The 23403-nt window shown below is 46.3% G+C and overlaps 1 protein-coding gene across 3 annotated transcripts in view; it reads left to right on the plus strand.

Annotated features, from left to right (window-relative positions):
* Window positions 1–23403, plus strand: part of LOC149333834 (cyclin-dependent kinase-like 4) — a 142792-nt gene that overhangs the window by 100484 nt on the left and 18905 nt on the right. For all 3 annotated transcript variants that reach the window (XM_089556120.1, XM_089556119.1, XM_089556121.1), the window contains exons 2-3: window positions 18268–18463; window positions 19696–19817. In XM_089556120.1, the coding sequence (XP_089412246.1) occupies window positions 18268–18463; window positions 19696–19817 (318 nt within the window). The remainder of the gene's footprint in view (window positions 1–18267; window positions 18464–19695; window positions 19818–23403) is intronic.

The raw sequence follows: 23403 nt of genomic DNA on the forward strand, positions 1-23403 counted from the left end.
CGTTCGTGAAGGTCTTTAGAAGCTGCTCCTTGAAGGTTTCCCAGTTCGTGAGGTTAGCTTCCTCATTCTCAAACCAGACTTTTGCTGGTCCCACCAAGGCGAAGAAGACGTACCTAAGTTTCGTAGCATCATCCCAGTTGTTGAAGGCAGCCACACGGTCGAACTGTTCCAGCCATTCTTCGGGGTCGGCGCCAGGCGAAGCGTCGAAGGTTGGTTGCACCCGGGGCTGGTGAAGAATGATTGGAGCCGTCGGCTGGGGCAAGCTCATGGTGGACGTTCCTGCTGGCTTTCGTTTCCGGGTAGGGTCAGGCAGAATCCCTAACTCGGGTGCGTCTCCTAGCAGACGTCGGCTTGCGCGGTGGACTGGACTCAGGTCCTGCGGTGAATGACTCGAAGGGCTGGCGTCGCGACTTGCTGGGGGTGTCCGGTACATGGAAGGCTACCCAGCACCTCCACCAGATGTCACGTTGTAGTGACGGCAGTCCAGTGGTCAGGAAGACACAAGAAAGACTTGCAAACGAAGCTCTTTATTTGGGCTGACTTGCGCCCGCAAAAGAACTGGATCACTCGGTGGCGGCGTAAGCAACAAGCGTGCTCGTCAATCGTCGAACTACGAATGTCCGCCGCTCGCGGCATCGCTCAATTTAAAGCCGGCAAGGAAACTTCCAGATAACAGGTCAAGATCATCTACGGTAATCTGGAAAAACCTAGATGCAAGCCTTTCATGGCTGCGGACAATCGAGATTAGTCTGGTCGCTTCTCGCGCCACGAACAAAAGTGATAACGACCCTTTCCTGCTGCCTTGAGCGTGAACGAACACACACTGCAATGATACGTGGCAATATACACAAAATGCAAATAATTAGTGAATATGAGCGACATTCTGGTAGCGAGATTCGAGCTCTGCAAGAAAAATATGTCGTTTGTGCTGCGATTTTTAATAAGATCATTTACAATGCATTATATATTGACCTTTTGCGTCGTCTGAATTTTGGGCAAATCGAGAAGAGTGAGCTAGAACGCTTTCGTGTTTTCTAAATTGATTCGTGATTCGATCTCTGTTAAGCGTGACCAAATGCGTCCTTTTCCTGTTGACATGGCAACGGTAGTGCAAGAAGCGCTGAAATGTCGTCGTTTTGACGGTCAATCGCGCAGACTTGTTGCTCGGGAAAATTCTTTTCAAATTCGCATGCACAAACGGGACAGTGTACACCGCAGTGAAAACTGTGTTTAGGATGAAGATAGCTGGTTGTATTGAAGTACAGCCATAAGCCGCTGGTGATTTTATTACCCAAAACCTGCAAGTGGGAAACCTTTGCGTTTTGCATGGCCTGGAAGAACCATTGAAGAAAGCTGTTGTTCTGAAGCTCTTGCATTCAGCGTACGCAATAGGCGTCGCACGTAGCTTTTGCATCGCAAGTTATTTTTCTCCTTTACTCAACTGAAATTCTGCATAGCATTCTTGCCATAACTAGGACCGTTGCGACTGCTGTCGAACGTCGTACAGGTGACCGTGTCATGAAACCTTGCTATCTCTCCACCACGGGCAGTCGTTTCAGCGCTGAATTTAGTCGGTCATCTGTATTGGTTGCCTTTTGACCGAAGTACTAATTGCTCAGCTTTCTGAATTCGTATTTTTCTCGCAGCAGTCGGCGGTAATCACTACGCCTTTCACGGACGTGGCCGGTCGGGAAATGTTAATTCAGCAGGGTAAGCTATCAATACTTCGGCGAAAAGAGAAACAGTACAGATGACCGAGTAAATTGAGCGGTAAAGCGACTGCCCGTGCTGGAGAGATAGCAAGGTTTCGAAAGACAGTCACCTGTACGACGCCCCACAGCAATGGGCCACCGCTACGAAAGAGCTACCCTCGATTGATCCCTTTGGACCTCGTGAAGCGTGACTGTTGTCGAGAGTAGAGGCAGCGGGGAAGGTGGTTCCTGGAAGCGGGTTAATAGGCTATTCTCACGCAACAACGAATACCCAGTGCGAAGCTGTGTTGCCAATAGAGCGCTGCGGACCCTTTGCGCCACATGAGGCAACCTGGGCGGCCCGTGTAGGGACATCTTTCGTACGGCCGGCGACGGCTAGTGTCGCTCATGCACGCCACCCTCAACTGCGCAGAAGTTGAAGATGTGCGGACGACCCACCGTGAGCTTGCTTCCATGCTTACTTAGCCTGTATGGACATTTTTCGGGCACTCAAGAGGTACCCGGTCGCTCTGTTGCGTTCGACGGTACTTTTTGCATTTTTTGTTCTTTTATTGACTTCTCCACTCCAGCTTCTTCTGCGGGTATGTGTTCGTCTATGAGTGACAGAAATGGTTTCTGTTCCTAAGCAGCGATACTTACTAAAAGTTGGAGCACAACCGCTATTTAACAACTGTGCGAAGTGGCGAAGCGGTGTCGCATCCCATGTGGACAGATCACACTACATGTTATTATTACTTTTTATACTTTTTTAGCGTCTCTTTTTATATGTTGGTGAAAGGCAGAAACTAGTGTTTCTTGTTATTTTTTCACGAGCTTCACTGCACGATCGCACTTGCTTTTTAGCCCTGCATTCTTGATGCGTCTTTGCACTAACCGCCAAACATCATCGTCGAGGCAGCGCCGGCGTGCGTGTGTGTTTTTGATTCCTTGAGCATTAGCTTTTCTCAGACTGCACGAAGCTTATATTATAACCTTTCCACAACTAGCGCAGCTTGCAGTATTATGAACAGGGAAAAGCGGAGTCGCAGGAACTAATCTGTAACTGTCCATGGTCCAATATGAAGTCCAAAAAAACTCTTCAGCTGCAGCTTGTTTGGAGGCCCATGAAGTTTAAGGCAGAGGTCTGAATGCTGCTATTGCGCTAATGGATGGCCGAGAACACGAACTATCACAGCCTTCTTTTGGGCCAGTGCGGGTTGCGCACAGATGTTATCAAATACGTATGCAAAGCAACATGACCACCTCCACCGAAACAAAACTGTAAATTTTGCTGTTTAGCTCGTTTACTATGGAGGAAGCCGTAGTAGAGGGCTCCCGAGAGTTTAGACTACCCGGTATCCCTTCACATGCCCTGACGTCACACAGCCCACAACGTTTTTGTATTTCGCCTTCACCGACATACGGTCGCCGTGTGCGGAATCAAGCCCGCAACCTTGGGGTCAGCAGCCAAACGACAAAGCCACTCAGTCACCGAGGCGGGTTCGACCTGCATTAAGCAGTGCTCGATTTAAACGAGAGGCGAATTCATGCGATAGTTTGGTCATGCAGCAGCTACCTTCCTGCGAATAAGCATTAGTCACAGGAACCTGCAAATTTTCATGACAGTTAGCAATGCTTTAGGCTTGTAGATCAGCTTCAGTGCCTGGCAAACATTGAGAGAGGAATCTTGCAGTAACAGCGCCATCTCGATATCTAGTTGGCGCATGCTTATACCTCTTCTAAGGCTTAGTTAACGGAAGTATTTGTGGTACAGCAGCTCACACTGCCTGTAATGGAAAAGGTGTTCCGAAACGACATTTGCATATAAAGCTATCGTTTGTGTCTGAATGTGAGCTCTGAATATTTATTGAATGTGAATGTGAGCTCTGAATATCTGAATATTTATCGTGCAGGCAACAAACAAGGCATGTTCAAATTATCGTACGCGGTGACCGCAATAACGGGACATTAGTATGCCATTAAGCACCCTTAGCGCTTCGCACGCACAGTTTTGAGCCCGATGAGATAACTAATTTAAAGTGAGTGATAAACGTTGCTTCTAGTGGTGCAGAGCTTTTGGCAGCACGAAAGCAACACGCTCAGGCACACAGAGCGTACGCAGCAACACTTCATCTTCAATCTACATTCAACTTGTTCCGATTCATAGCGGCTTTACAGATGACTCCCTATAGCCCGGAGCATATTTGAAAAGTGAGACGAGCGCTTGACACGCTTACTGACACACTGCGCAAGATGTTTGCCACGATCTCAATGACATGCAGTTTGAAGATATTAGGGAGGGCTCATCATTGCTCCGCATACACCAAATATATAAGTTCACATTCTTGCCAATACCAATCGTTGTGTTCGTCGTCATCATCATCAACCTGACTACACCCACTACAGGACAAAGGCCTCTCCTATATCTTCCGATTAGCCTGTTCTATGTTTGCTCCGGCCAGCTTATCGCCCCAAACTTGAGTCTAATTCGCGCACCTGACTTTCTGCCATTCCTTGCTACGCTTGCGTTCTGGTGGAATCCGTCACGCTACCCTTAATAATTATCGGTTATCTTCCCTTCGCATTCCACGCCGTGCCCGAACCCACTACTTGCTTTGGGCTAGGGTATCATTAATGCACGTTTGACTGACACACTCCGCCATCTTCCTGCCTTTTAACGTCACATCTTTCAGTATTATTTCAATATTTTAGCTTAAGGATAATCTACAACATGATTCCGTAATGCCTGCATAACTGCTCAGGGTTTGACTGCGTTATATGCGTTCTCGTAGTCTGTCAAGGCTACTTACAGGTGTTGGTTATATTGTGCGCATTTTTCTGTCAACTGACTGGTAATGTGAATATGCTCCGGGTCGGGCCTGCCCGTCCTTGCGGGTCACAAGTTGACAGTAGTCAAAAAGTTCATGCCTGCCCTGTCGTTTCACTTTAGCAGCCGAGGTAGACGAGGCGCCTCTGTTCTTTAGGAGCATGTTGCGACGCAGTGGCGACGATTTTGACCTCCCTCGCGGAAGATGGGACTCAAAGGCCACTCAGGGCCATTCCTACTCCACCCCGTACTAGACACCTTTAGCATACCGTGTTACCTTTACCGAAGTACCTGGAGCCCGCCCACCGCCAGTGCGCATGCACAGATCGCCCTGAGAGCGCCAGATGGCGCCAGCTACCCGGCAGCTGCGCGCAAGCCTGCCGCTTCGGGACCAATCAGCGCGTGCACACTGACGGTGGGAAGGTTCGCGGTACTCCGGTAACGGTAACTCGGTACACGGTATGCTAAAGGTGTCTATTAGGCACCTTGCGCACAGCTGCCGGGTACCTGGCGCCATCTCGCGCCGTCAAGTCGATCTGTGCATGCGTATTGACGGCGCGCGGGCTCCCTGTACTCCAGTAACGGTAACACATTGCACGAAATGCTGAAGGTGTCTATTGTCGCCTGGTCGCGAATACAGGGCCCCGCGGTCTGAGGTTGCCGCACACGCGGCTCAGCGGTGAGGCCACGTTCAGGAACGAGGCGCTTCGGATTGAAATCCACGGCACCCTTAGCACACGCTCCTCGTTAGGACCAGGGTACCGTTCCTTTGTTTTTCCTTTTCCTTTCAATATGTGCATCTCGTTAGACCGCGGCGCCTGAAGTGAAGTGTTATGTTTGTCTGCCAAGAGGAGGACGCGGTGCGCACGGTGTGTACGGACGTGCGCGATGTCAGCCAAGGAAGTGGTCGGCAAGCGAGCTTAGGCAGGGGTCTGTAGCGTAGAGCGCGGTGAAGGTGGTGCCGAAGACCCGTGGCTCAAGTCGCCCGTTTTCGCGACACTCCTTCAGCCCCGCAATGAGCTGTAGGAGGACGGCAGAATGGGCGAGTTGGTGCTCCATGGTGACAAGCATTGAGCATTCGCAGCCCGATGCTTCCTACGACCGGTCCTTGCCACTCCGCAGCTAAGCCGCCGTGTCTCCCATCTCCTGAACCCTGCTTCGTCGCTCGCACTGTTTCTCGGCCAGATCTTTTGTATAGTATTTCTTTCTCGTGTACCATTGTTCTGTAGTTATTAGCGTTGTGTTTCTTTCCTTATATTAGCCTGTTTGTTGCGATTTTACTTGCGATTATTGTCTCGCGCCTGACCAACTTAGGGTATTTCATTAGGCTCTTTGTTTCTGTAATATTTTCTTGTTGGTCTTTCTCTAAGCTATGGCTTTGTTACGGAACTTGTGTACGCCTCAAGCCTCCGGTCAACGGCTAATCAGACGTGTCCTTATCGCCGGCCAGTAGTTCGAATCTCGTATTTCGCACGCGGAGTGGGTAAGTTTGTCGCTCCACCCCTCTTAACTTGCGGGGAGTGCGGCGATGGGCAGGCTGACCCGATTAAGTGTACTTTCGGCGCCAGCCAACCACCAAGCCACCCACATTATCCTGAGCGAAGTCGACGATTGGGCCGTTTTCCTTAGAGATTGCCTTGGTAAATGTTTTGTTGGGAACGGACTGTAAGCTGATCGGACTGAAATTTCTCAAGCTCTTGACATCTCCTTTTTTATGGATTGAGATAGTGTTAGTTTCTTCCAAGCTTCCGGTATTCTGGAGGTCGTAAGGCATTGTGAAATACAGGATGGATAATTTTTGTAGCACGATCTCCCCTCTATCTTTTAAGAAATCTGTTGTTACCTGATCGTCACGAGTTGCTTTCGCCCTTTGCATTGCTCGTAAGGCTTTCTTTACTTCCACTTTCGATACTGGCCGGATGTCCATTCGCTCTGCACTGCTCACTCTCATTAATGTCCTGATAAAATTGGCTACTGTATATATTTTGCGCACCTCTTCGGCTGTGGTTGAATGGTTAAAAATTAACTGCACCTTGAGGCGACTTCCACTAGAATATTTTTACGCTTATAAGTCAAGCTCTGAGAGATCTGTTTCTGGAGAAACTCTGGAGAACCTCAGATGCTTTCACCTTGTTCCTTGCTGCAAACATGCCATACACGTGCAATAGCCACGAGACGCTCTGACCACTGTGTACACGCGATCTCAGTCTGTGTGCAAAAATAGAGGGGTCTTGGCCTGCTCGTTGCTTGCAAAAGCGCACAATACAAGGTATGATGCTGGGCGAGTTGGTGGAGCATTCTTTAGAAACACAGTGCTGACGGACAACGTATGAGAATGAAGACACACAGAACCCACACAATGCGCTGACTATCAACTTATATTGTCAGAAGGCCGACCCGCGCCTTATATAGAGAAGAGGAAGGAGGGAGTGGCGCGCATGCCCATGAAGAAACCGTGGCACTCGTCCGAAGATGGCAGGCGTTTATCTCAATCATCACCCACAGGGGTGGTGGAAAAACCGCACAATACACCCTGTCGTCAACAAAGAGAATATTTTGGAATACTATTGTCTTTGTTACTTAGCATGTACATCTTTGAATTCTCTTCAAGTGTTAACTGTATGTTTCTCCAAGTTTGGAATTGGGTACGATCAAGTTTCGGCATTTCTCTTGCCCGGAACAAAATAACCTTTTTTTTGCTATCACTGTCTCATATATTGCGAAGGCGAGGAATGGGGGAGCGAGGGGTGGTTGCCGTTCTGAAATGTTCTACAGAAGTGTTCACAGCATCGCATTGGCTTTCAGCAAGTCCGATATGGGGCAAACGGGACGCTCCATAAACGACCCCTTATAGGAGAACGCGACGGAAGTAACTACGAATGGAGGCAATTATGTGCATTTTTTAGTATGCGTTGATGTTCCCGCGTGTAGGGCGTGATTTGACGGAACGCATATTAATGCGAGAGTATTAATTCGAGAGCATTAATAGTCTCATTAAGGGAAAAGCCGGTGGCGTGTGTATTTGTACTAGCAGATGGCACAGAAACCAGCGATGGCAAGAAAAATTGGGTGACGTCTTCAATCGGCCAGATGACGCACACAGCAAGCCGAGCACTGTCACTTCAGACATTCATATACATGTCGTTCTTCTGTATATACTCGCCACAGGCCGGCCTCCATGCGGCGCCAGTTTTGCCGACATCCGTGCCAAAATTGTCACCAAACCGTTTGTCGTACAGCGTCCGGGTGCCGGGTGGTGTCATACGATTTCTCGCTGCGTATAGCTTACATGTGCTGGTTAAGTTTGAGCTTAGCTCGAGACCGGGATTCGAACCGTCAACTTATGACCTTTGACTGCACACTCTTCCCAGACTTTCCTATCAAAATTGAATAGTGATGCAACCGCTCGTTGTAAAGCGTTCCAGGTGATGTCATACGCGAGCGCATGTGCGTGGGCGTGTGTCAGTGTATCCAGGGATAGTGATGCTTTCGCATTCCCACACGTAAGCAGTCTTAAGTGCCTCTGCTCATTTTTTTTTTGCTAAATGCAGGAATAATCAGGCCAGGCTTTTAAGGTTAGAACATAGCATAGCAGTATTCCCGCTGCTGAACAGACCGCATCATTAAATTTAATCGGCAGCGTCTGCATTTTTTTTTAATGTGTTCCGAAGACAACGCACTTGTGTGACGCACCTACGAATCAGGCTTATTATGCTATGTCCTGCCATTTCTCTTGCTCGGGCTTCCCGCATATATATGTCCTTTTCGGTCTTAATGAACTGATGATCACAGCCCCTGGGAATTCCTGTGTCTTTTACACTGCGGAATTTACAGATGTGTTTTTGGGTGATGGGATTCTGCTAGATAAACCTAACACCTTGTATACATAACGCCTCATCACATCGAACACACTGGCCGCCGCGGTGGCTCAGTGGCTATGGCCCTCGGCTGCTGACCCGAAAGACGCGGGCTCGATCCCGGCCGCGGCGGTAGAATTTCAATGGAGGTGAAATTCTATAGGGCCATGTACTGTGCGATGTCAGTGCACGCCAAAGAACCCCAGGTGGTAGAAATTTCCGGAGCCCTTCACTACGGCGTCCCCCATTACCTGAGTTGCTTTGGGACGTTAAACCCTGAGAAATGAAATCAAACATCGAACACACTAGAATATCTCAAGTACCCTAAAAATATCCAATCCCTAAGGGGACGCCAAGGACTTTAAAAACTACTGTACGATCAGCTTGCTGTCTGTTGCCTACAAGGTGTTCACAAATGTAATGGCTAATAGAAGTAGAGGGAGCTTAGACTTCAGTCAGCGTAGGAACCAGGCTGGCGCTGGAAGGGCTACTGGAAGTAATACCATACTGACATGACTAGTAAGGTTATCGAGATATTCGGAGAATGAACCAACTCCTGTATATAGCTTTCATAGATTACTAGAAAGCATGTGAGTCATTCGAAACAACAGCACTCATGCATTCATTACGGAACCATGGTGTAGAAGAGTCGCTTGTAAAGGTACTGGGAAATAACTATGGTGTGTGCACCGCAACCATAGGTCTCCACAGGGAGAGAGAAATTTATGATTACGAAGGGCATCGTGCAGTGCGAAATGATCGTTGCACTACTAGCCAGCGTGTTTCATATCATTATCATCATCAGCCATACTACGCCGAATGCAGGGCAAAGGCCTCTCCCATGTCTCTTCAATTAACCCTGGCCTATACCAGCTGCGTGCAAACTTCTTAAGCTTATCCGCCGCGCCCTCCTACGCTTGCCTTCTCTTGAAATCCGCTCCGTTACCTTTAATTAAGGACCAACGATTATCTTGCCTTCGGATTGCATGCCCTGCCCAAGCCCATTTCCTTCTCTTGATTTCAACTTGGATTTCATAAATCCGCGTTTGTTCCCTCGCCCACCCTGTCCGCTTCCAGTCTCAACGTTACATTTATCATTTTTCATTCCATAGCGCTGTGCATTGTCCTTAACTTAAGCTGAACCCTTTTTGTTAACCTCCACATTCCGGCCCCATAAGTGAGTCCCGGTAAGATACAGCTGTTGTATATTTTTCTCTTGAGGGATATTGGTAAACTGCCCTTCATGATCTGAGAGAACCTGCCATATGCGCTCCACCCCATTCTGACTATTCTTGTTATATCTCTTTCCTGATCAAGATCGGCAGCCACTACCTGTCCTGAGAAGGCGTATTCCCTTACCACTTCCAGCACCTCGCTACCAATTCTTAACTGCTGTTTCCTTGCGAGACTTTTGTACTTTAGTTTGGTTTTCTGCGTATTATTTTCAGACCTACCGATCAGCTCTGCCTGCTTAACTCACTGATCATGCTTTGCATTTCATCTCTTGAGTGACTTAGCAAGGCAATTCCATCAGCGAATCGCAGATTACTTAGGTATTCTCCATTAGGTGTTATCCCCAACTGTTCCCAGTGCAGGCCTCGGTACACCTCCGGTAAACGGGTGATAAATACAATCAAGGCGATCAAGGCGATCAATAGAATTGGCGAGATCTTGTCTTGTTGCCTGAGGCCTTTCCTTATTGGAATTTTATTGCGGACTTCATAAAGGACTATGGTAGCTGTGCAGGCGGTAGAGATATATTCCAGTATTTTCACATAAGACTGTTCTACGCCGGATTCCGCAATGCCTGCATAACTGCTGAGGTTAAATGCTTTCTCGTAATCAATGAACGCTTTATGTAGCGGTCGGTCATATTCTGTGCATTTCTCTATCACCTGATTGATAGTGCGAATATGTTCGTTTGTCAAGTATCCTATACAAAAGCCTGCCTGATCATTTGGTTGATTGGCGTCTAAGGTTGTCCTGACACTATTAGCGATTACCTTAGTAAATAACTTGTAATCTACGGAGAGTAGGCTGATCGGTATGTAATTTTTGAAGTCCTCGACGTCTCCTTTCTTATGAATTAAGGTAATATCAGCGTTCATTCTACCTTCTGGTTTGCTCGAGGTCATAAGGCATTGCGTATACCGGGTGGCTACTTTTACTACCACAATCTCCTCTTTGTCCTTCAACAGACCTAATGTCCTCACCAGCTGCTTTCCCCTTTGCCTTGCTCCTAAGGCTTTCTTTACTTGATCTTTCGTTACTGGCGTGTGTTTAGAAGAAGTATAAAGGGAGCTGGTTGGGAAGAGTTGTAAATAAACGCTGGGGGAAAACGCCTCAGTGATTTCTGATTTGCTGAAGTCATTGGCCGGCTCAGTTTTTGTGGAGGACAAATCGCAAGGTTGACTGAGGAGGGCCTGCACAGGCAGTGTAGAGCACGCGTCTAAAAGTTATGGTGAAGAAATCTAAAGTACTGTTGAAAAGCCTTGGCAGAGAACTGACGTTTCCTATAGCAAGCGAATATCTGGAAATCGGTTACAGGATGAATTTACTTAGGACTAGTAGTGGCCGCAGATACGAGGAACACGAGCGAAGTAACTAGGAAAGTAAGAGTCGACTGGAGTGCATGTAGCAGGGGCTCTCAGATCAAAGCTATCATCTTCGCAGTCTCCTTCGGGGGACAGTAAATATTAGTAGTGTTTTTGTAGTACTCACCTATGGTGCAGAAACTTGGAGGGTAACCAAGAGGCTTGAACGTAGTTTGAAGTTTGAAAAGTATTTATTTGAAGTGTGTCTACATACACTTCAGGAAGGAGGCCAAAAGGCGTGGTGCCTGACGAGGGCCTTCCTACCTGGGGGTAAGCAAACTGCATTCGGCAAATACACAAAATATACAAATACAATAAATGTAGCGGTCGCCATTACACTTGCTGGCATGTTAAAAGAAAAAAAAACAAAGGAAAAACTGTACAACAATGTTAAGATATCTTCAAAGTTGTTAAGATGCGTGCTGTTGGGTTACAGGGAATTATGAAAAGGAAAAAAATATATATACAATCATGTTAACTGTTATCAATTTACAATATGCCACAGGATGTACCGGTTAGTCATGTAGTCAACAGTGCAATCACTTTTCTCTAGTATATTTTTTGGGTTCTGCATTTATGGAGGAGGTCATGAAAATTTCTGTTTTCATTCAAAAAGGTAGTCATTTGGTATCTAATCGTTTTGAACCCGCAATTTGTTCTTGCTTTCGGTGCTCTTGTTGTCGTGTGCCGAAGGGGATATGGGTTTTGTGGTAGCTCTGGTGTTTCAAAAAACTGAGCTTCAAGATGTATTCTGTTATACGTCTCAAGCGCTAGCCGAAGAGTTTTTAACTGAAAAATTGTCAGTAGCCCCAAACGGTTCCACCAAGGGTTCGTGCTATCCAAGTAACCTAGATTAGCAATTGTTCGTATGGCATTTTTCTGTAGCAAAAACAAAGCACTTAAGGTAGTCTGTGTTGTGTCTCCCCATATCAGCAAACAATAGTGAAAATGCGAATGAAATAAACTGAAATAAAGTTGCTTTTTCAGTTATGTTGGTAATAGAAGCCTAAATTTCTTTAGTACGCCCACTCATCGCGAAACTTTTTTCTTACTTGATTAATATGGTCAGTCCAGAGCAGGTATTCATTAAATATAACTCCAAGGAATTTTATTGACTGTACTCGTTGTAAAACATTTGAATTGTATAATATGATTGGCTACATACTTCGTCTTCGTGATGTTTAGTTCTCACCTTCTGGCCCGCAACCATAATGTAAGGTTTTCTAACCGGAGATTTTCTCTACATTCTATTGCTTGTAAACTCGCGTCATGAAAGAAAATATTTCTGTCGCCACCGTATAAAACTGTTTCGGAGCAAGCAAGAATAATAACAATATCATTTATGTGAACTAGGAATAGAATGGGACCCAGTATTGAGCCCTGTGGTACACCAGTGCGTATACGGCCGTAGCTTGAAGGTATGTCGTTGATCATTACGAATTGTATTCTGGATGATAAGTAGCTCTGAATATGATGGCGCTCTGAATAAGAGCGCCGCGGGCTATGGAAAAGAAAATGATCGGTGAAGCGTTAAGCGTCAGGAAGAGAGCCTAGCGGCTCGGACAAAAAGCGCGAGTGAATGGTGTCCCACTCGCAAGCGAGTAGCGGGTATGTGCAATACGTGTACTGCAAAGGGAAGATAACCTATAGTCTTTACTGGTAGCGGGCTGGATTCCAGGAGTGGGCAAGTGTAACAGGGAACGGCAGAAAAGTAGGTATGCGGAGGAGATTAGTTAATCAGTAAAGCGGAAAGTTGGGTAAGATGCATAACGCTCATGATGAAAAAAATAGCGCAAAAGGAACACGAGGGACGGAAAGGAAACGACGCAGACAAGCGCTACGTCGTAGCGCTTGTCTGCGCCTTTTTCTTTACGTCCGTCGTGTTTCTTTTCCGCAATTTTTTTCATCATAATTAATGAGTTTAGGGGGGATAATGTGCCCGCAGCCTGCACAGTTTGGTGCTGTTTGGTGGGATATGAAAGGGGCCTTTGTCCCATAGTGGACATAGTGTGGGCTCATGATGATGACGAAATGGACCGCTATTTTTATTTATTTTTTTATTTAAAACATACTGCAGTCATTGAAGACCAAGCAGGAGGGCAATACAGGTCATAAGTAAACGGAATTCAGCGCCACCGTTAGCAAGCAGTCACAAAAAAGCAACAAAAAAGAACAGACCAGATGTACGCTTTCTTGCTTAGTTTTGCCACTTACGCAGTACAATGTAGGCTAGTCAGTTTTGTTGTCCAGTCTACGGTGCGCTAAGTTTCTAACTTTACCTGGAGGTTGTTGGTAACGTTAACAGATTTATGATACATAATTCGTTTGCAAACCTGTTACAGACAGTACTGTGATCGGGATGCGGCCATGGAAACGGCCACAAACGGCTTAGGCCTCCCGACCGGTAGAGACCAGCAGCCTTGCTTAGGTATGCTAGTCACGATGGGTCACGACCTCAGAAATAAATATAAGCAACCAGGCCCGCCAGATTAGAGCTGAGGCCAGGTCAGGCCGCCCATCAGGCCTTCGTGTATACACAAAGTTCCACGAACAGTCAGCGATTGAAGCATGGAGGCAAAGGCAGGGCTTGGTCAATAGAGGTGAAGGCGGAGCTACCGTGACCTGAGCTCGGGAGTTCAATAGCGTGCTCATCGTGCTAGCCACGTCTTCGCCGGGTCCAACAGCCTCGCAATCATTTGCGCGAAACTGGTCCGCCCGTAATGTAATGTGTGCGAATGACGCTGATGAAAAATAAACTGCCTTCAAACAAAAGGGAATGAATCTTATTTTTTGTGGGGGTAAATATGATTTGGTGTCTACCAATACGCACCCAACATACTTTTTTTACGTGCTGAATTAGTATTGGGAGGAACATATAAACGCCAGAAAACGACGGAGGGATATACTCAATGTGGTTTTCGAGAGTAGGAAACACGGAGGGAGGAGGGGGGCTGGGTGGAGGACTAAAGCAGACCCACCACCCCCTGAGGCAGATGCATAAGCCAAGCCTTACCTCTTGAGAATTGCATCTAGACGATCTAGCTTTGACCGTTGCTACTACCTTAGGAGCACTGTGGGACCTTCTTTGTTCACTTTCGCCAAGCATCCTTTGCACACTGTCCACTACATACATTTCGATTACATCCCCGATTTAGGCACAAGTTCAATTAAAAGTACTATTCGTTCTTTGTAGAAAAGATAAATTTTCGAGGTGGTTTCTTGCATGTGCCAGCGTACTACCATATAGGCACTGTTCGACGGAGGCAACGTTATCAATATATAATTTTTGGGGGTTCGGATGAGCATGAAAGAGTAGCCTAAGTACGGGACTCGGGGCTTCTGTGCGGGTTCTCGTCAATGTGTGAGAACGTAGCGTGGCTTTTTGGGCTTGTTGGTGTATAGTTCCAATGTACTGTAGCGCAGCAAAAGACGAAGACAAAAGAGACGAACTAACACCACGAGTGCTCGTGGTGTTCTTCTCTCGTCTCTTGTGTCCTCGTCTTTTGCTGCGCTAGAGTGTATTGGAGAAGTGTGAGAATGCTAGCGCATGTCAGAGCAGTATAGTATCCTGCAGTTTGCGACTTATTTGCGCGTGTATTACGTTAGAATTAGCAGATAACTATGGAGAATTTGGTTCATTACATTGAATTTTCGTCTATTATCTCTTACAATACTCGTGAGTCTAATGCTGTCATAGCCACAGTGGGAATGCGTATATCTATTGCTAAAACGAGTGCCTTCATTTCTTCAGGGAGGGAACGTGTGAATCAGCATTTTTAACTTTGTTATTTAATAGAAAAAAAAGTAAGTGTCAATCCACAATCACGGCGGCTTCGTACCGCAGTCTGAGCACACTGGACATACGGGAGGTGTTGCCTGGGATTATTTGCGAAAGACAGCGTGTGGCGGGATGAAATACGGCAAATGCTAGATAATTTTCACTGCATAGCTTCAAGACTTTCCAGGTAAAACTTTCAGCACGGCGCCGTTCAAATGCAGAACGTTGCCGTATTCTCCGTTTATGCTTAATGTTTTCCATCTGTGGGGCTCTTTCGCCTCTTTCCATCAACTTTTCAATGCAGCAAGGTCGACGGAGCAAGCGGATTTGGTTTTTACGTGAATGCGGTTTTCAAAGAACAACGTGATTGCGAAAACCTTTGCTGTTGCGGAACGTACTGTGTTAGATTCATATGCCGTAACAAACAAATAGTTGGTAATTGAAATTACTGGTAGTTGGGAAGTAATTTGTTGTAGTTTATACAAATAAAACAGTTGTTTGCGATTGTACTGATGTAATATCCAAAGTTATGAAATGAAAGCCTGCAAGTTCTCAATGTGGACTACAAGGCATGCACGCAGTTGCAGCCCCGTCACGGCCGGCGAACGCGTTCTGTGCACATGTACCGCGCCAAGACTTTTTCCGCATTGGCGCATGCCGGGAAAATCCTGCCCGTACTGTTTCTCGTAGCAACCTGGAGACAATCAATTCGCCCGTACGCAGATTGAGTCGCAAGCGGAAATCTAGGCAAGCGATTCGGGTCACGTCCACCGCTCTTTTTCTGGCGTAACTACTAGTTTTGCTAACGTTAGGTTTGCGTAACGAAGGTTGGTAAATCTTTTTCTTCAGAGCAGAAAAAAGGAACACGCGTAGGTGGACGCGAAACTCCTGGGTGCTTCACTGCATGCTCAAACACCAGTAGTGGTATTTCAGATTTAAACACAAAAAAAAAAATCGGCCCAAACGCCCCAGACACGCAGGGCAAGCAAGTAGACTTGCGCGAAACAGTAAAGAGTCTGTGCTGCCGCATTTCTTGAAAGTTCTCACTTTCCTGTAGGGGAATTACAAAGGTGGTTTTCTTGAAGCTTCTGTGCACGTTGCATAGGGAGAGTACTTTGCTCTGAAGTAATTTTTTTAGTACCTTCCGAAACATATTTTGGCTTCATGTCTTAATGAAATCCTAATTTTCTGGCAAAGAATGACCAGTTCAACAGTTTGTCTTGAGAATAGCAAATCTACATCCTTACTTTGCGTTCTGTAGCTGTTGACTAAGCATGTCTTAGGCAAGTGGATTTGGAAGGAGTACAAAGTAATTATAATCAGAAGGAATATTCAAACGAGACAACGTGAACGAAATTTTGGCATTGAAACGATATTCCAAATGAGAGAGGAATGTGTTCGCGGCCGTTAATAAGACCGAACAGGAAAATAAATACTGCAGATTCTTATGATGGATAAACTTGGTGACCACAAACTTTTCGTCGTGTTTTGGTGAGGTTGCGTTTGTGAGACTCCTCAGACTGAAGTACAGAATTATTAAACGTGGTGGATGGTTTTGTTTTCCGTCGTTGGCAAGAAATACTCGATTTAGATGCGGGGAAGCGATGAAACTGCCACATTGTGTCTTTATAAAGAACAAAAAATACACCGAGTCCCGTTTTCTTTTTACAAATGAGAAAGGTCGGCACTGAAGTAAGCCTGTTCTCCCGAAAGGCTTGCATATTGAGAGACGTTACAATAATTGCTCCAATGCCCTTTATTTATTCGGTTGCTCACAATAATGCCAACTTCACAAGTATAAGTTGTGGCAGAGAGGGAGTACATCGTCACGCAACTAAAGAAAAAAGGACAAAAACAATAAAGAAAGAAGCAAGTGAGAACATTCATGTCACAAAAGTGACAATATTGTGATACAAGAGCGGAAAAAAAGAAATAAACGGTTACAACAGCGCCAAAAAAACAGTCTTAAAATGCCAAAATAGCTTTTAAGGTCCCTTAGCAAGGGACCTTAGCAAAGCACATTGCAGTTTAAGACACACATTGTTCACAGTTATTGATAGAAACAACATATTCATCGAGTTGATTCCAGTCTACAACAGTACGCGGAAAGGATCAATGTTTAAACGTGTCCTTGCAATGAAGTGGAAGTTAAGGTATTCCTATTTCTAGCCTGGTAACCAAATGAAAACGCAATATGCTCGGATGCGTTGCTTTTTGAATTACCGTTTATTATTTGGAACAAGAAACGCAAGCTAGATATTTTTTTTAAATGGGTAGCAGCCCTGCTCTGCCAACGAGGTTAGAAAAAGACGTAATGCCTTACTGGTTAAAAGTAAATCTTACATCCTTGTCTTTTATCCATCCTACGTGTCAGCGCCAGAAAACTAATCACAAACAGTATTCGCATACTGACTGATCGAAAGTATAAGACACCTGTATTTCAAAGCCTTTTTCTTGGAGAAAGCGTATCGGAGAGTTCGTTATAGATAGCGTCGCTTACCAATTGCATTGTCTGCAGTGAATCTGATATTATGGTGGCAGAGAAGATTGCTTTTAAAATGTAATCCAAGACTGGTGAAATGTTTAGGGGGAGTCCCCTAAGGTGGAGTAGATTTGTAATAAGGCAGTAATTACTTATTTGCATCCACCTGAGCGCAGCCATACGGCTATTAAGGAAAGCTGTACAGCTTTCTCAGAAACTTCGTAGTTAAAGAGAAATTCGTCCTGGTCCGGGGTTCGAACCCGGAACCACCGCCTAACGGGGGCAGCAAGCTTATGGTAGGGCGATGGCGAATTGATCAATAACTCGAAGTGAGAACTGTGTTGTATAGCTTTAACTGTGTAAAGCTTTCCTTTGTGGACGTATGGTTACAGTCCCACCAATACTAAGTACAGTCCCACCAATACTAAGGAGATGTCAGACGAAAGGGAGGGCAATTTTGACCAGAATTTTGTGAGAAACTCTTGAGTATCATTTTCCGATATGTTGACCACGTACTTAGAATAATGCTAGAAGCGGAAAGAAAAACAACAACGAAAAACGAGCAGGTAGCTCCGTGGTCTTTATGCGCTACCAATCTAATTTTTTTGAGCTTTCTCCAAGTATTCAGTTTCTGGCAAAGTTTTGAGGGAGCGAAAGGTGTAGCGCCTAATTTAATGTCAGCTGGCGAAGCAAGCATTCTGTAAGCAATAACAGCGTCATAATGAGAAGCTTTTGAGACGGCGCGATGAAATTTCCTGCTGTTTATATGTGCAAGAGGTTTCGAATGACGTGCACACAAGCCTTAAATTGAATAAAAATGCCTCATGCAGCACTCGAAGCAAGGTAATGCACAGGGCGCTTAGAGTTTTTACCGTGCGGAGAAAAATAGAGCGATAGAAGATTTACTACTCCTTCCAATAAAAAACGTCTAGCATCTCTTTTGAAAAATTTGTCTTGTGGAGGTTACAAACTTCGCGCTTGGAAGTTCACCTTGGCATTACTAACATTCTAACGGCCTTCTTTCACTGGATGTCGCAGGCGGAACCGGTACTACTACACGCCGCTGATGGAGAAGTACGAGAAGATCTCCAAGATCGGCGAGGGCTCGTACGGGGTGGTGTTCAAGTGTCGAGTTCGGGACACGGGTCAGCTGGTGGCCGTCAAGAAGTACGTAGAGACCGAAGACGACCCGCTCATCAAGAAGATCGCCCTGCGCGAGATTCGCATGCTCAAGGTGAGAGGCACCAACTGCGCTACGGTCATATTGACAAAGTATATGGTTGAGGCCACTCTCCTAGACACCGATGTGCGCTAATGGCAGCTTTAGACACTTTCGTGTGTTGTGGCATGTTCATAGTGGGCGGAGAAATGAAAATGTGTGAATGTTGGTGGCTGAAAAACGCAGGCTTCTTCGTCCGTAGAACCCCGGGGACATTTGGGGCATGTGCTCGCATATTGAGCCCCCGTCAAAAGTACACAGCCCTAGGGGTTCGCTTCTAAGTTGTTTAGCGGGGCTCCCTTCCGTTTCCAGGAGCCCAGAACTTTCGACGGGTGAGGTCACGCAACCATTTCTCTTTCGATGGATCGCGGTCGCTGAGGATGCATAACGAGGCATGCTGCAGGCCCTAAAAGGAAGCCCCCTGGGTTGTATACTTTTGACGGGGGGTGTACGTCACTTCAGAAACCTCTTAAAAACAAGTTGCAGATATCCACTTTTAGATTCTGTGTGCTGAGGTCACAAAATCGCTTCCCAACGCACGCCCGCGGCCGGTTCCAGTGGCTCTGAGGAACTGGTCAGCTACTCTCTCAAAATTTGCACACTGCGTTGAAAGTGGTAGCCGTAGCTGTGACCAGAAATGGAGGCGAAGCGTTGCTGAATAACGACTTCGAAACTGCGCATTCAAGCGCTCATTAACGCTGCTGAAACCCTCCAGTACAGTGAAGATGTGGGAACAGCACACTTACATTTCGTGGTTTTCACGTAGTCAGATGTAAGAGAGCTGTAAGAATCTCGTATTTGCTCCCAAATGAAGACGCTCACATCCGACAAATGCGCCGCTAAGTGCGGGCACAAGACGTATGCTTTAAACGTCGGCGAGAGGTAACACTTCGCGATGCAAAATCTTGAACCGTTCTTTGCAAAAATACCTGTTTTTTCTTCGCAACACTTAGAAAACGTCAGTAATAATACAGGCTTCTTTTACAGCTGTTAGACTTCACATAAATGCCTACAAAGCCGAGACATCACTTAGTACGGACTGTCGCCATGTGCTTATTCTTCAACTAGTAGGGCTAAATGTACTCCTGTTATCTGGTCTTAGTGCTGTAGTATTGTCGTTGTATGGCTGTTGTGTGTCAGAAATCAATGTAAAAAATCGCCACTTACTGATGCTGCGGCAGCGTTACCAGTTGTGCCATATGAAAGCCATGACCTCTTTTGTCCTGAGACATGGCCTTGAACTGCAGCAACTGAAGCACCCCAACCTCGTCAACCTGATCGAGGTGTTTCGGCGGAAGCGGAAGTTGCACCTAGTGTTCGAGTACTGCGAGCACACGGTACTCGACTTCCTGGACAAGCACCCCAAAGGGTACGTTCGCAACACTTCTTGTGTTTTGTCGGCGGCACGTATTGTTCGCTGGTGTACGCGAAAATAGCTTTTGTTTTTCCATTACTCAAAAATTACCAGTGGCCATCTTAACAGACACACTCCTAGTCCCTTCCTGTACGAGGCAGTGGGGATGTCGAGATAGGGACATTAGAACGAACGGGCGATATCTCGGGTGTGTAAGCGATCGGAGATGCCAAAACATATTTTACTGTTGGTTAAGGTTGAAAGTGTTTATATGTAACTGGATGCACGAAGGCTTCTGCGGTCGACCAGTGGCACCTATGTTGGTATTTGTTTAGCGTTTGTGTTTGCTGTTAAAGACGTCTTTCTTTGTCGATAGTGCGCAGACCACCTTGCGCGCGGCTGGTGCAGTCGCCGGTGCGTGCTGTGGGGCTTCTTTAGCAGCCATGGTGATCCGAAGCTTTAGAGAGTAAGAAACACACTACACCTCACCTTCTACACCAGGGCCGCACAAACCGAAAAATGACTCGTGCAAACAGCATTTTGAATAAAAATCACGCGGGCAAGATTGTCTGATTGTATCTTTATTAGAGTGGAGACTGCTTCAGTACCTGAAAGCAATGTCTTTTTTGCAGTCTTCCGCACATCCTGAAGAGATAGCCGCCATCGAAGGTTTCAGGATGCTATAAATAACTGGCAGTTTCACAGAACATTGGACACTTTGATTTTATGGTCGTATTATAAATCGCAGGAGTCCCTCGATTAGTTTCAAGCAGTGACGCTTAAAAATAATGCAAAGGACATCTTAAAGTAAGACAAAACTGACATGCAGTAATTGAAAGAGAGTGGTGTGGCTGAGGGCAGTGCTTTTAATGGCGTGGGACTGATATCACAAACATGATCAGTGTAATGGGAACGACCGGCAGCCGTTTACGCGGTGGGACGAAGAGGAGAACGAAGTGCTGTGCTGGTTTCGGTGTGACTCCTGGGTGTGTGCCTGCCGTGACGCGTCTTTGGTCAACGGCCTCCGACCTGTGCTTCGAAGACGCACCTGTACACTTGGTGGAGGTGCTTCGATCCCCGTCCCGGTGCTCAATCTGGAACTCAGGAGCGGAACGCTACTTGCACCGCCAACAATGCCAAACACTTCGACGCAGTCGTCGCCGGCCACCCCTGCCACCGTCCTCTGTTTCGGGGTCCAACGACAGCGCGACCCTTCCCCATTTAGCGGTACGGACGACCAGGACGTCGACGACTGGTTGGCGTCCTACGAGCGCGTCAGCACTTACAATCGGTGGGACGATTCCATCAAGCCGAGCAACGTGCTCTTCTATCTCACAGACGTTGCCAACTTATGGTTTCGTAACCATGAAGCGGACCTTCCCACCGTTCGGTCGGAGGCCGTTGACCAAAGACGCGTCACGGCAGGCACACACCCAGGAGTCACACCGAAACCAGCACAGCACTTCGTTCTCCTCTTCGTCCCACCGCGTGAACGGCTGCCGGTCGTTCCCATTACATCAGCAATATTTCAAGCGCACGTTTAAGATCTCCACTAGCGTTTGCAGGAGAATTAATAGCAGTCTGTTTTCAGTAATTTTAATTTTCAAAACTGCCGAGAAGACGCAGGACATAGCGATGGAAAGCACAAAAAACCTCCCTAAGCAAGGACAGCGATCGCGCATTGCTTGAGATGCCTGCGAAGAAGCCTGCCAGCGCAGGGCGAGTAATATTTCTGACGTAGCAAAGATAGGGTTGTCCGTGCATTTCTGGTAAGGAGATGTTATAAATGCAAACCTTGGAATTCATATTTCTCCGAAACGAAACGCCTGAAAGCTGCAGGATGCGGCCTAAGTGATCAAGACAGAGGGGAGGAACTAAAGGAAAAATGAAAAAAAAGTCTAAATGTGCACATACCCGGTTGAATATTTCCATAAACCTTTAATATGTTTATCGAGTTAACATCGGCTGGTCGATGTAAGCGTCTTCGAAAAGATGGGTCAAGTTTAAGAGGATCGAGTTTGTGGTTTCAGCTACCTAGTGTTCTCAAGGTTGCTGCATTTTTCTTGGAGCAGGTTGTGCGAATGCTTGTGAGGGATTTGATGAACTGCAGCAGCAATGCCAGGCTGGCGCAGACTTATGCGAAATCTTTTGGGGTGAAGGAATGTATGATGTGTAGAGGGAAGGGCGGTTATATTTGCAAAGTAGATTTTTTAGGTTTCATGGTGCAAAAGTGGGGACGTTGAACTTTCGTGGTGCAATGGGACGTCGGGTTTGCTCTGTAAAAAACATTCCCGAACACCCTTAAATTGCCTCTGACTTGTGGCTTTTGGCGCTTTTAGTCCTATAAAAGGAACTGTGGAACAGATTTGGACGACCAATATCAACAATGAATTTCTTCAACGCAATTTAGAGCTTTTCTTGTTTATATTTAACATTTTACGTCGTCGGGACCTAAGCTCCAGGTCAAGTGGCGGGCAGATAGAAGTGAAGAATGACCGCTTAGTGAAGAATGTTACCGCACCGCTACTCCTGACGTTTCTTGGCTAGAAGCGTGAAGCCACCCACGACATACGAATCGGGTCAGCTGCCGGTGGTACGCTTTGTGCTAACCAGGCGATTTGTATCTATGACAGAGGTTGTGATCTTTACTTGACGTTGGAGCGCTTGAATATCGGTTTCGGCATGAGAAAGTGGGGTGACGGTCGTGAACGCTGGAGGCGAAAGAGGAAAACTTACTCTTTGAATTTAGTCGTATGTGGAGTGTGCTGGGAAAAGAAATGTAATGTGCTGCGGACAATAGGGCTTCGCGCTGTGTGCGCCATGAATTTCTGGCCTGAAATGTACTCTTTGCTCTCTTTGATTGTTTTTTTTTTCGCTAGAAAATGAGCATTCCCCACTCCATTCTTTCCTTTGCTTTTTATTTACACCCGCGCCAGGCACAGGCAGGATTCACTCATTGGAAAAGGCAATGTTCCATATTACAGAAAATGGCAAAATTAGCAGAATTTGCATTTCGCTTTGCTTTCCCTGCGAAAAGGGAATGGTATTTCGTTGCTTACTGTCGAAGTATGAGTATGCAGACAGCTGACAGCCCGACCGGGTGAAGGTTGCATAGTAACAAAGGAAACTTGTGCTGAGAGCTTCGCGGTGTTATGCGTCACGCAGTAAAGGCTCACATAAAAAGCTGCTTGTCAAGTTTAAAGTTCGTGTTTTTTTTGTTTTTTGCTTTATTTACTTCGAAGACTAAGTATCCAGTGAAGAATAGAAAATCGCAAACCGCTGCGTTGCTCACGTAGTCACTAAGGTCTCCCGAATTTTGGTTTAAATGCATTCTTTACTATTTTGTCAAGCTTTCAGAAGTACAGGGAGAGCTTCCGTACCCTACTATTCGTGTGTTGCGCCCACTAATTAAAGCTCATCTATCACCTCCGCCTCTCCCTTCTTGTCAATTAGGCGAGTGTTTTGACTTGTTTGCAATGATATAAACACCTCTGTTACGAGAAGCGATTACTTGGCCTTTTTTTTCATTACTAAACCCCACATAATTTAATAACAATTACTGCTCGCTGCTTACATAACTTGGCGGAAGTAACTCAAAATA

This window comes from Amblyomma mixtum, chromosome 8 (genome assembly GCF_055824585.1).
Source record: "Amblyomma mixtum isolate Tamu chromosome 8, ASM5582458v1, whole genome shotgun sequence".
NCBI classification, from domain to species: Eukaryota; Metazoa; Arthropoda; class Arachnida; order Ixodida; family Ixodidae; genus Amblyomma; species Amblyomma mixtum.